This window comes from Periplaneta americana, chromosome 8 (genome assembly GCF_040183065.1).
Source record: "Periplaneta americana isolate PAMFEO1 chromosome 8, P.americana_PAMFEO1_priV1, whole genome shotgun sequence".
NCBI lineage: Eukaryota > Metazoa > Arthropoda > Insecta > Blattodea > Blattidae > Periplaneta > Periplaneta americana.
Genome location: NC_091124.1, coordinates 120,384,268 through 120,397,919, shown reverse-complemented (window position 1 = coordinate 120,397,919; position 13,652 = coordinate 120,384,268). Strand labels below are relative to the sequence as shown.

The 13,652-nt window shown below is 36.9% G+C and overlaps 1 protein-coding gene across 1 annotated transcript in view; it reads left to right on the top strand.

The window, feature by feature from the left end:
* The window catches only part of LOC138704992 (inter-alpha-trypsin inhibitor heavy chain H4-like), a 139,943-nt gene that overhangs the window by 121,064 nt on the left and 5,227 nt on the right, over window positions 1–13,652 (top strand). Inside the window, exon 14 of the mRNA XM_069833509.1 lies at window positions 13,417–13,550. Within this exon, the coding sequence (XP_069689610.1) occupies window positions 13,417–13,550 (134 nt within the window). The remainder of the gene's footprint in view (window positions 1–13,416; window positions 13,551–13,652) is intronic.

The window sequence follows — 13,652 nt, the reverse complement described above, 5'->3', positions numbered from 1 at the left end:
GAGGCGATAGTACCGATCCTGGTGATGAGCAACTATCTATGTTTGCATATTTAGTAAGTATTGAGCTTCGTGACTGTATATACTAGATTGTGGTAATACGGTCAATTTTATACGTAAATTTGGCCTCCTCGTCCTCGTGGTTAGGGGAGGTGACGTCATTGGGCATGGTTACAAAAGTGACATTGGTTCATGACCTATCTACTAGGAACTTAGCATTCGACTGTGGCTAGTAGGCTTGTTACAGCAAGCATTTGAAATTATGTCATTTTTCTCTCCACCACGGATGCCGTAACGGGTGCCCATTTTCAATATGGGGAAGCACGTATTTATTGCAAAAAATCCAGAAAAACTAGTGTTCATGGTCAGCAGACTCTGGATTTTTAGTCGCTATATTTCTGGTGTAGTGATTACGGAGCATTGCTCATACACCGAATCGGAGAAGTGCGAAGGGAGGAGGTCGGCGCAGTGTTCAGCGGAATGAATGTGTACAACTTGTACAGACCTATTGAAATAAGCGTTGGAATGGATTGGAATCGAATTTACGGGAAGGGGTCACCATGGCAGCACTGCAATCTGTTGCGACCTATTGCGCTAATCCTCAAGCTATGCGCATTTCCAAATTAACACCGGCTGACTGTACAAATGTTCGCTGCGTTCTCAGGTTTCGAGCAGGCAACCCTCCTAGACCTTAAGCTAGCCCTCTTTGTGTTGCCAATCAGCGATCGGGGAATGCTATGGAATGATGACGAAATGAAGAAATGGTGTAGATGTCTAATATATGGGGAAAAACGGGAGAACCACGAGAAAAACCGTAACTGCGACCTAGTTCGCCACAAGTATCACTATGAATTGTTCAATGAAGAATCCCAAACCTGACCGGAACTCGTACCCGGGCCGCCTGTAAAATAACCGTTCGGTATCAGGGAAAATAAATACACACAAACACACATCATAGGAATTATGCTACGAGTAGGTATACATTCTGTATTTCAAAACTAATATTAAATTACACGTTGTATCAGGCCTTGTAAATGTTTTACAAACCAAATGTAACATTGTAAAATTCCTTTGCAAAACGAAAACTTACATTTTTTTCGGATCAAATTTCTGCACAGCACTAAAATTCTTTCAAAAATTTATCATAAAACGACGGTCTCTTAAATTGATTGAATATATTGAGATTTAAATCACTAACTTTCCCAAAACAAGTTATGAAATGTTTCACATAAAACAATTGTTATCTCGAAAAGGAAGCAAAAACGGGCAAAACTGTATTAAACTTTTACGTTTGAAATATCTCAAAGATTAATTCCTGAAATTAATGGCCAGGGAGCGAAACTTGTTGCCCGATGAGACAGAGTCAAGTGGTTTCGGGTTAACTGTTCTAGAATCCCCCTACTGCAGCGACGTCAAGGTCAGAGCACATGAATGACTCTACGTGCTCCCAAGCGCTCACGAGTTCCACTGCAGACAGTAGCTGTGAAAAAGAAAGGGTGAGCAAAATGAACTCTATTGGCCTACCACTGCAAGATGAATTAAACTGCTCTTCAGTAATAAATAATGTATTACGCTCATACAAGAAAACAGTAAATGAAAGCATGTTTTGCAGCATGTACCTCTCTAATAAATACAGTTAATTATAAAATAGTAGGATATAGGCCTAACAAATAATAAACATAGCTTCTCTTTAACTTGAGCAGTTTTACGTAATGAGGGTTAAAATTAGCCTAATTATTGATATTAGCTGTTACATAATCATGTACTACTTATATGAACATCATCACACATCTAGAAACAAATTTAAATTCCTGACCTCTCGTAATTCAGAAATACTTTTTCTGATTTTTGCCGACACCAGCCTTCTTATATCCGGTGAAATGTTGTTTCCTGCAGCAAAATAATTTCTAATGGAAGACCTGAATTGGCTAACATTCCAAGTCCATTGAAGTAAATTTTTCAGATCGCAAAGAAACTTAGGCTTGCATTCTGAGTATTGAAATAAATATTTGTATGATCCAAAACACAGGCATAATGTCGGACTTCGGATATTCTTTTTTACAGAATGATAGCCTATGTCAGGGATGAGACGATATTAGCTTCCAATCATGGTAGAAGAGCTCGACCTTGATCACGAGCGCATAGCGCATCCACTACATAGCGTCGTAACATAGACATCAGGGATGTACATGCACATGCAGCGAATAAAGGCAACAATTATTACAATAACTTGCGTTACTAAATTGCTGGCTATGTAATAGGGCAATTACTCAGTTATTTAATATACATGTATATTTTAAACAAATCGCAAAGGGAAGGGTTTTTAGGAACAAAAAGAGAAATAGGAAAAGTTAATTGTATGTAAACCATTTTATTGTTGAAAGCAATTATTTATTATGTAAATACTTCACTTCATTGGTTAGGAGAAACTAATAGGGTCTACCTGCTCGACGTGTGTGATCTCTAAGTACTTTTGAGTATTTGTTAAAAAAATAATAATGGCAATATTGATTGAAATAGAGTATATTGATTGTGTGATTGTGAAAATGTAGTCCTTACTCTCCAGTCGTGATTATGTAATGAGTTTTCTTAGAGTGACTTGTGAGAAGCACGTAACACGAAAAAAACAAATTGATTAAATGAAGATATTGAGAGCCATCGTTATTTTTGGGGTCAATCATTTAAGGGGATATGTATGACTTTTAAAACTTCCACAATTTCGGCCAAAATTTGTGAAATTTAAACTATATAAATAGATCTATAATAATATCATCTGTACAAAATTTGGTGCAATTAGGTCTAATAGTTTTGAAATTATATTTTTAAGTATATTTAATATTGACGTTACTAAAAAAGCTCCTTGCATCAAACTTTTCAAAATGTTTAGTTCATATTTGCTCAAAAATCCTGAAAATAGTTATTGGAATAAAAGTGAATTAGCATTTTGAATTTAGTAATAGTATAAGTTAAAGTGCAATCAACTATAAAATAGTCCACATCTCTGGAGTAACGGTCAGCGCGTCTGGCCGCGGAACCAGGTGGCCCGGGTTCGAATCCCGGTCGGGGCAAGTTACCTGGTTGAGGTTTTTTCCAGGGTTTTCCCTCAACCCAATACGAGCAAATGCTGGGTAACTTTCGGTGCTGGACCCCGAACTCATTTCACCGGCATTATCGCCTTCATATCATTCAGACGCTAAATAACCTAGATGTTGATACAGCGTCGTAAAATAACCCAATAAAATAATAAAAAATATAAAATATTATTTCTAAATGAAAGAAACACGTAGTCTAATAAAAGTAAATATCCAGAAACAAGCAACAAATAAAACATTAATAATACATTTGAAATAAAGAAATAAAAGGAATCTAGATACTATCTGCTGACCCAAATGTAAATAAATTTACTTTCGATGTCAATTCCGAAATGAATTTATTTCTCTCTTCTCCTGAATACTGCCTGTACTTTTTTCATGTTGCGCCTCATAATGCCGTTTTATGTTGCTTTTTTTTGCAAATGAAAAAATTTTTTACACAACAAACACTGGACTTCATCACCATGTTCGAAGCATAAATATTGTATCTTCCACTCTTCCTTGAAAGCTTTAAGCGCTTCCGTTCCGTCATGATGCGCTGTTCTAAGATCTGTACATACATCCTTTAGCAATGTTTACAGGTAAAAGAGCTCTGCGCGCGCGCAGCGGGCATAAAATAAGCTCTCGCCCGCAAATATTAGTCACCATCGTAAGACTGGCATATGTAAAACACAACTTGTTGGATAAAGGTCGAATTCGGTAAATTTTGGACTTGGAATGTTTGTCAATTCAGGTATTCAATTGTAACTGTGTTGGTATATTTTCTAGGTTTGATGAGTAAGGATCACAAAACAAATCCAACTTGGGCTGGCTCCACTATGGAACTCTTCCCGGAGGTTTTTTTTTTTTAAACATTGCAGTATTTTATACTATTGGGCAGAAGTCCAGTGACAGAAGGCGTTGAAATTATAAAAACTGTGCTGTGAGATCTGTGACATCCACAATGAAATCTTCATCTGAAAGGCTTTAACAATATCTGTCGACACAAATTAATTGATTCTTTCCTTGCGATCTCAAATTCAAAACGTTCAGATGCTCGATTATATCCTCGATCCATGTAGAGTCAACTAGTTCTGGAATGTCTATTTTTCTATTATGAATTCTGATAAATATTCACGCAATTCAAAATACCTGGACAGAATAATATCGTAATGGTAAGAAACATCGTCAAACTGGGAATTTATGTACGAAAATCTGGACAATTTATAGACACAACTCGTAACTGACATGTAACGAGTCTATTCCATTAGCAGCACACACTTTTGTTTGTACTTTATTCTGTAAACATAAATAAATGCTGTGAGGAAGAAGCTATACAACACATCTTCATAAACATTTATTACATTTAATGTCAATAAAAACAAATTTGAATATTATATCAATCTGTAGATGAACTAATAATTTCAGGCGTTCGACACTGTTTGTCTTTGTAACTAAATAATTTCCACAAACCAACAAAGAGCATCACCTCATCTTTCACTTACATAAGAAGTCAAGAGTCTAGTCAGCCTGAAACTTACTGAACGACTTCTTCGTCAGTGCGTAATGTACAACCCTTGTGTTCACCAGTGGCTTGTACCTGTGTGCTTGCGTGCTCTGATCAGCGCATGCGGGCTATGAGCACGTTTGCGCTCTCGTTGACATCACTGCAGTCTACTGTATAAAAAGAAGACGGCATGGGTCGTGTTCCGTTGAACTACTGTGCCTTAGTTGTTCGCTATTTACTTGCTATATGTTGCAGCCTACGAGTAACTTTTTAAATTGGCAATTTTACTACTCTTTATCAACTGCGAAGAGTTTCTTACCTCACGGGCTAGAGGCCACAGAATTCCGCATTAATTAAAAAAAACAAATCATGATAAAATTATTACATTTTGCGTTTTATCGCTAATTAGTTAGGGCCTATAAAATAATCTTAATAATTTCGTATAAATTGGAAAGAGATGTTTACGTGAAAAAAGAACGTCATATTACGCATTAGTTTTCAAAATAGTGATAAAAAATGTTCTTATATCAATTTATTCGACAGATGCACAAGAACCTCAGTGACACTGTTTTGTTTAGCAGCGCGGTTTTTATTTTCCCGTCGCCCGCCGCTAGGAGCTTATCTGCAGCCAAGCGACAAATCGGTCTGCCGGCAATGAAACATTTAGTACAGGAATTTGTACTTACCCAGCTCAAAGTAGGTGTTGAAAATGTCCCCACCAATTGCTACCCACTGTTGACACCTCCTTATGAAAATGTTAATTACTTTAAAAAGTTCTGCTACACTGAAGGATTCGATTTCAGCTCTTATATAGTCTTTAAGCTCATTTATTGTATGCGGGTTTTTCGCATAAACCTTATTTTTAAATGCCCCCCACATAGATAGAAATCGCGAACTATCAAATGAGAAATTTGGTGACAGGTGGATTGGACGTGCTGGACCTGTTGCATGGCCACCTCGCTCACCCGATATAACATCATTGGACTATTTTTTTGGGAGTAAATAAAACAAAAAGTCATGTTTACACCACCTACAACAAAAGAGGATATGAAACGTCGTGAAGCTTGTCGCACTATTAGCCCCTGTATGTTGTTAAAAGTTAGAGGAAACCTTTCCACAAGAATCACCAAGTGCTTAGATGTTACTTTGAGCACTTAATAACATAATGTAAAGTAAATACCTTGGTATTTATTGATTTCCTTATTCATTTTGTAATCTTTTCTATTGGTATAGCGCTGGCCTTCTATGCCCAAGGTTGCGGGTTCGATCCCGGGCCAGGTCGATGGCATTTAAGTGTGCTTAAATGCGACAGGCTCATGTCAGTAGATTTACTGGCATGTAAAAGAACTCCTGCGGGACAAAATTCCGGCACATCCGGCGACGCTGATATAACCTCTGCAGTTGCGAGCGTCGTTAAATAAAACATAACATTTAATCTTTTCTACTGTATATACTTCAATGAAAACAACCTGTAACTGCTCAACAATTTATTTTTTTTTTAATTTCAATAAAAGTTGCTTTGTTTGTTTATTGAGGGGAACAAAACTATTTTTAAAAAATTTCATGGCTTCATTAAAAAATCTGAAAATATACCCCGACGTCTCCTAAAGGGGCCCCAGGTAAATATTGCCCATATCACAGTTTGGAAGACCCCTTCCCCCAATAAAATTTAGAAGACAAATCATTCGGTTTTATCTATTCATTTAACACATATTATTAACTTATAACACTTTATGTGAGCCACTCTGTATATAACTTATCAGATTGGCCATTCCTATGTTATGAAATGTCAACATAAAATGAGAACTACCAGAGCCTCCACCGACGAAAAGGCATTTTTGGTAACAACCGCTAAATGGAATTACAATTGCTCCATGCAATTCCATAAGGGTTATAACGTGATACTTTTGCAGTCGCTAGATGGCAGCATAGTGAAATTGATAAAAGTGGTTGCCTTGAAAATCAATTAGACTGATCAATCTGTTACATACGATATGCACCTCTGATTCCGCTACAAAACCATTAAATACCTCCCACATGTCTCGACTGTTACATGGGCTGCCTAAGGAAAAATGAAGGCTAAAGTCAGACACCCTGTACATCTATATCAAACAGTAATCTCACTTGACGTCATGTGTCAGAGGGTGAACAATTGTTCGTTTTTTTTATTTTATTGGGTTATTTTACGACGCTGCATCAACATCTCAGGTTATTTAGCGTCTGAATGAAATGAAGGTGATAATGCTGGTGAAATGAGTCCGGGGTCCAGCACCGAAAGTTACCCAGCATTTCCTCGTATTGGGTTGGGGGAAAACCCCGGAAAAAACCTCAACCAGGTAACATGCCCCGACCAGGATTCGAACCCGGGCCACCTGGTTTCGCGGCCAGACGCGCTGACCGTTACTCCACAAGTGTGGACACAATTGTTCGTATAAGTCTGATTAGTGCAATATATTACTAGTCAGCGATGTATGAAATGGAGGAGGAAAGGAATTAGTCACCCTACCCCATTATCTCTTGGCTTAGTTGTCTCATGAGTTATGCCTTATTGGTGTCACTTGTGAGATTCAAACCTGCCTTCGGATAGTTAACAACTATTCTTATGACGCGTCGAAAATTCATACCTTTTTTATCTTTACTGTTTTTTGTCGGTTATTTAACGACGCTGTATCAACTATTGGATTATTTAGCGTCGGTAGAATTAGTGATAGTGAGATGGTATTTAACGAGATGAGGCCGAAGATTCGCCATAGATTACCTGACGTTCGCCATACTGTTGGGGAAAACTTCGGAAAAACTCAACCAGGTAATCAGCCCAAGCGAGAATCGAACTTCAAACCCAAGCGCAACTGCGGATCAGCAGGCAAACGCGCTATCGCGCTGGACATCTTCACTGTTAATGTTTTATGATATTATTATTCATTGTTCGATACACTCTTTTAAGACTTATAATCACCGAATAACTTCATGATATTTTTACTATCCTTCAGACTAAGATACCACTTCGAAACTAGTCAGCCACGTAAATTGCAAAAGTTAACGCATTAAAGATATCATAAAGTTATTCATCTTTCATTGTCCACAAGCAATCAGTGCTCTCTTTAGGAGTAAACAACATACAGAAAAAAAAAAACAGAAAAATTACCGTAACAAAAACATGCGTTTACTAAATACTTTTGCGTTTGTAAAGTAGGCTTTTATTCAACATTATTTTGTGCGAGATCGTGCGTATTTGCTTGGTTTCCTCATAAAACCAATCCCCGGAAAGTCTAAAATTCCACATTCAGTATTCCCAACAATTTCCCTCTTCTTACCGCTTAAGTGACATATTGATTTTACTGCTTTAGGCTTTTAACATATTATTTTTAGAGACGTCCAATATAGTAATAATTATAAATTGGAAACTTAACACTTTTCACCTAAATTGCACTGTTAATTATTGTTTTTAAATATTTGCAAAAATTAAGTAAACTCTACAACTCCACTAAAGTTACTGCATTCGTGATGCAAGTAACATTAAGGAAGCTGTGAAAAAATCAACAAGATTCCAGATGCCGATGTTATTATGCAATATGTTATATAAATAATATTGTTAAAATATTAAAATGAAAAATAAATCATTACATAACCTTACCGTTTGTTTTAGGTTCGCATTTATAGACTGGGGGAAAAAAGACAGACGTATATCATGGCTTGCTGGAGTATAGTAAACACAGAAAACATTTTAAAGCAACAATGTTGAAGATAGATATTTTTGTTTTGCAAATTTGCCGTCATTGAACAGAAACCAAGATGGTGATTTCATTGCAACTAATTAGAAATTCCTCTTTCAGTTATGTAATAAACGATCTTCGCACAAAATAATGTACGATACACGAGCGGTATGTTTTATTTCAATTCTCGGAAATTAAAAAAGCTCAACTACGTTTCGCTTTTTCAAACTTTTCCTCGAACATGTAAACTTCAACATACCGCTCTTGTAACGCATATTACTATTATTTCACTAGTGAGATAAAGACTTCACCTCACAGTTTAAACTTTACCTCACAGTTTATTAGTATTTTCCTAGTACCCGGGCACACACGTATACTTTTCCATTCAACTATTACTCAAGAAGTTAATATATTAGTTACTAGATGTCACTACCTATACTTCTTTATTGCCATTTCTTAAATATACATAGGTACACTCGATCTCCTTCTCCTTTATCTACCACTACTACTACGTCGTAATTTGTGCATTGCATCAATATCTAATATGTATTTTTTTTTTTTAATTTTGTAATAATTTACCACTGCATGCATTGTATTCTTCACCTGACATAATTAGGAACATTAAATCCAGACTTTGAGATGGGCACGGCTTGTAGCACGTATGGGCGAATCCAGAAGCGCATATAGAGTGTTAGTTGGGAGGCCGAAAGGGAAAAAGACCTTTGGGGAGGCCGAGACGTAGATGGGAAGATAATATTAAAATAGATTTGAGGGAGGTGGGATATGATGATAGAGACTGGATTAATCTTGCTCAGGATAGGGACCAATGACGGGCTTATGTGAGGGCGGCAATGAACTTCCAGGTTCCTTAAAAGCCATTTGTAAGTAAGTAAGTAATAATTTACCTTTTGGGATGCGAGGAGACTTGAACCTGCGAAGTTGGGTTTATTGGGTTTATAGGATTTAGGATTTAATATTTAATAACAACACACCTTAGTCAACTGAGCTAAACAGATACGATGATTAATTACGTTTTAATATTCCCCTTAAGTTTACAGATAAATGTGAAATTACTTTAATCACATTAGTCTCGTGAACGCTTCTAAATAATCCCTGAAACTTCGAAAAGATGAAAATACACGTTCAAAATGAAAAAAATAAAATAAAATAAAATTATCTTAGAGACCATTCTTCACTATTCATGGCCTCCTACATCATGACCTACCTAGTACCTACGCGTATCGATTCTAAAATCCATGTCATAATATCTGTTTATATAAGGACTTATTTTCAACATATTTTCTTTTATAAAATAAAATTCTTTGTTATGGTCATGGATAAGAACTTTATTCTCAAAAACTCTCAAACTCTGTTCCTCTCTCAAAGTGAGAGTCCAAGTTTCACAGCCATACAGAACAACCGGTAATATAACTGTTTTATAAATTCTAACTTTCAGACTTTTTGACAGCAGACTAGATGACAAAAGCTTCTCAACTGAATATTAACAAGCATTTTCCATATTTATTCTGCGTTTAATTTCCTCCCGAGTGTCATTTATATTTGTTACTGTTGCTCCAAGATATTTGAATTTTTCCACCTCTTCGAAGGATAAATCTCCAACTTTTATAGTTCCATTTCGTACAATATTCTGATCTACTACTACTACTACTACTTATTGGCTTTTAAGGAACCCGGAGGTTCATTGCCGCCCTCACATAAGCCCGCCATTGATACCTATCCTGAGCAAGATGAATACAGTCTCTACCTCATATCCCACCTCCCTCAAATCCATTTTAATATTATCTTCCCATCTACGTCTCGGCCTCCCCAAAGGTCTTTTTCCCGCCGGCCTCCCAACTAACACTCTATATGCATTTCTGGATTCGCCCATACGTGCTACATGCCTGCCTATCTCAAGCGTCTGGATTTAATGTTCCTAATTATGTCAGGTGACGAATACAATACGTGCAGCTCTGCGTTGTGTAACTTTCTCCATTCTCCTGTAACTTCATCCCTCTTAGCCCCAAATATTTTCCTAAGAACCTTATTCTCAAACACCCTTAATCTCTGTTCCTCTCTCAAGTGACAGTCCAAGCTTCACAATCATATAGAACAACCGGTAATATAGCTGTTTTATAAATTCTAACTTTCAGATTTTTTGACAGCAGACTAGATGACAAAAGCTTCTCAACCGAATAATAACAGGCATTTCCCATATTTATTCTGGGTTTAATTTTTCTCCTAAGTGTCATTTATATTTGTTATTGTTGCTCCAAGATATTTGAATTTTTCCACCTCTTCGAAGGATAAATCTCCAATTTTTATATTTCCATTTCGTACAATATTCTGGTCACGAGACATAATCATATACTTAGTCTTTTCGGGATTTACTTCCAACCCTATCGCTTTACTTGCTTCAATTAGAATTTCCGTGTTTTCCCTAATCGTTTGTGGATTTTCACCCAACATATTCACGTCATCCGCATAGACAAGAAGCTGAGGTAACCCGTTCAATTCCAAACCCTCTGTGTTATCCTGAACTTTCCTAATGGCATATTCTAGAGCAAAGTTAAAAAGTAGAGGTGACAATGCATCTCCCTGCTTTAGCCCGCAGTGAATTGGAAAAGCATCAGATAGAAACTGGCCTATACGGACTCTGCTGTAAGTTTCACTAAGACACATTTTAATTAATCGAACTAGTTTCTTGGGAATACCAAATTCAATAAGAATATCATATATAACTTCTCTCTTAACCGAGTCATAGGCCTTTTTGAAATCTATGAATAACTGATGTACTCTACCCTTATACTCCCATTTCTTCTCCAATGTCTGTCGAATACAAAAAATCTGATCAATTGTCGAGCTATTACGCCTAAAACCACACTGATGATCCCCAATAATTTCATCTACATATGGAGTTAATCTTCTCAAAAGGATATTCGACAAAATTTTATACGACGTCAACAAAAGTGATATTCCTCGAAAGTTACTATAGTTAGTCTTGTCCCCCTTCTTAAAAATACGTACGATTATGGACTCCTTCCATTGTTCTGGTATAATTTCCTTTTCCCAAATTGCAAGTACAAGTTTATAAATTTTGCTAGATAATGCGCTTCCACCCTCTTGTATTAATTCAGCTGGAATTTGATCAATACCTGGAGACTTGTACTTTTTCAGATTTTCTATTGCAATTTCGATTTCAGAAAGTGTGGGTTCCGGTATAAATGGCTCAGCAGTTTGTATTTGAATTTCGTCCCGATCATTTCTATTTGGCCTATGTATATTTAGTAGTTGCCCAAAATAGTTTTTCCATCTGTTCAAGATTGAATGAGAGTCAGCAAGCAAGTCACCATTCTCATCCTTAATCACGTTTACCCTTGCCTGATATCCGTTTTTAAATTCCTTTATACCCTTACATAAATCTCGAATGTTTTTATTCTTACTATTTGTTTCTAACTCATTCAGAAATGCATATAGATTGTTAGTTGGGAGGCCAGAGGGGAAAAGACCTTTGGGGAGGCCGAGACGTAGATGGGAAGATAATATTAAAATGGATTTGAGGGAGGTGGGATATGATGGTAGAGACTGGATTAATCTTCCTCAGGATAGGGACCAATGGCGGGCTTATGTGAGGGCAGCAATGAACCTCCGGGTTCCTTAAAAGCCAGTAAGTAAGTAAGTATGGTCATGGATAAAATTATGTATGATACTTGTGAGCGTGATCTTCACTGCGCTCGTGTAATTTAAGCGCGAGGTTGAAGGATCGTGCTTAAATTCTTCCACTCGCGCAATAAAGATGCACTTACCTCACAAGTACCATAAATAACTATTATATAATATTACAGCCGCAAATTCAGTCACTTTCTGTTGTAAACATCTGTGGATTTGAGTTGCCCCTTGAAAACACGATTTTCATTCTTTTTCATTTCTCTTCTTTCCCTCAGAGAACTCAGAAATCGGCCTACTTAGAGATTATAATCATTTTTTCATCAGGAATCAGTCTTGAAAAGTTACTTTTCTTCAGAATCAGACTACTCATGCTTAAAATGTGAGAACACTATAGGCCTATATAGTATACGATTATACAAAATTTAACGTAATTACAAAAGTTATAAAATGTTAATGTTGTTATTCAACACAAGAAACTGAATGTTGATTTTAAAATATTCCACTCACGCACGCATTCAACCAGCCTCATTAAGATAGTCACAGTCCGCATCCAAAAAAGCGCCCCAGTTCAGCTTATTTTACTCAATACACGAGCCTGTGCTGGTGGGTTTTTGCCAGCATCAGCACAAAAGAGCAGCTCTCGGCTGCAGGCAATTCTAAAAACATTCACTACTATTAACTAAACCGAAAACATATTTTGAAATAGTATCGTGAATCGTGCGATATTTAATAATGGTTAGAATTTGATACATGAATAATTGCAAGCATTTTCGACGCTGAGGCGGACACGCGCCTTCGCGCCTCGATTCACTCGTTTGTCCTTTCATCGATTCATCCGTATGCCCATTCGTCAATTCATCGACCGTTTCTGCACAGCACACTTCACAGAGTAAAAATCATGAGTCTCAGGGCTGTTTAGCTAACATATTACTGAAATGTGATGTAACATAAACAATGGACAGTGCAAACTCGGCATGGAAGAAAAATATGAAAGAAGGAAAGGAAATACAAGAAAAAATTTAAACATTGTTTTAGAGCGGTAAACATGTCGGAAGCATCGCTGCCGAGAGGTTCAAATCTGATCGCCGACGATAGACTTACAGGGGTGACAAAAACCCTCAGCGTGGCTTCCTTCGAAGGAGAGGTAAATCTGGGAGTCGCAGACTTATGACAAGTAAAAGAATTCTTTCTCTGAAAGACGGCTCAAAGTAAAAGTTTTTTGTTTATATCGCGCCGGCCACATCCAAATTCGGAGGTATCACAGTGGACCCATATCAACGGCCTAAATGTGCGTGAGCTTGTCCACCTCCACTCCATCCGTAATCCAGACCATATCTTTAAACTACATAACAAGACTGCCTAATCCAGTTGTTACAATGTCCTCTGATATATCGTTGCTAATGCAGTTGTTACAAGACTGCCTAATCTGTTTCTTATAACACTGTCTTGTCTTTTACAGACAAATGTGGCATATACAGCATGCACCACGCCTGGAAATGAAAGCGGACACTGCAGACTTTTCAGATATTGTGTCCTAAATATCTTTGTCAACGACCAAACGCAGTTTCATCCATACTTCTGTAGGATTGAAAGGTCAGTGTAAAAAAATAAATATCGCATTATTATTTTTATTTTCCATTATCATGTTTACCAGCAATGACTAATAATTTATTTCGGAATATGTATGATAAGACT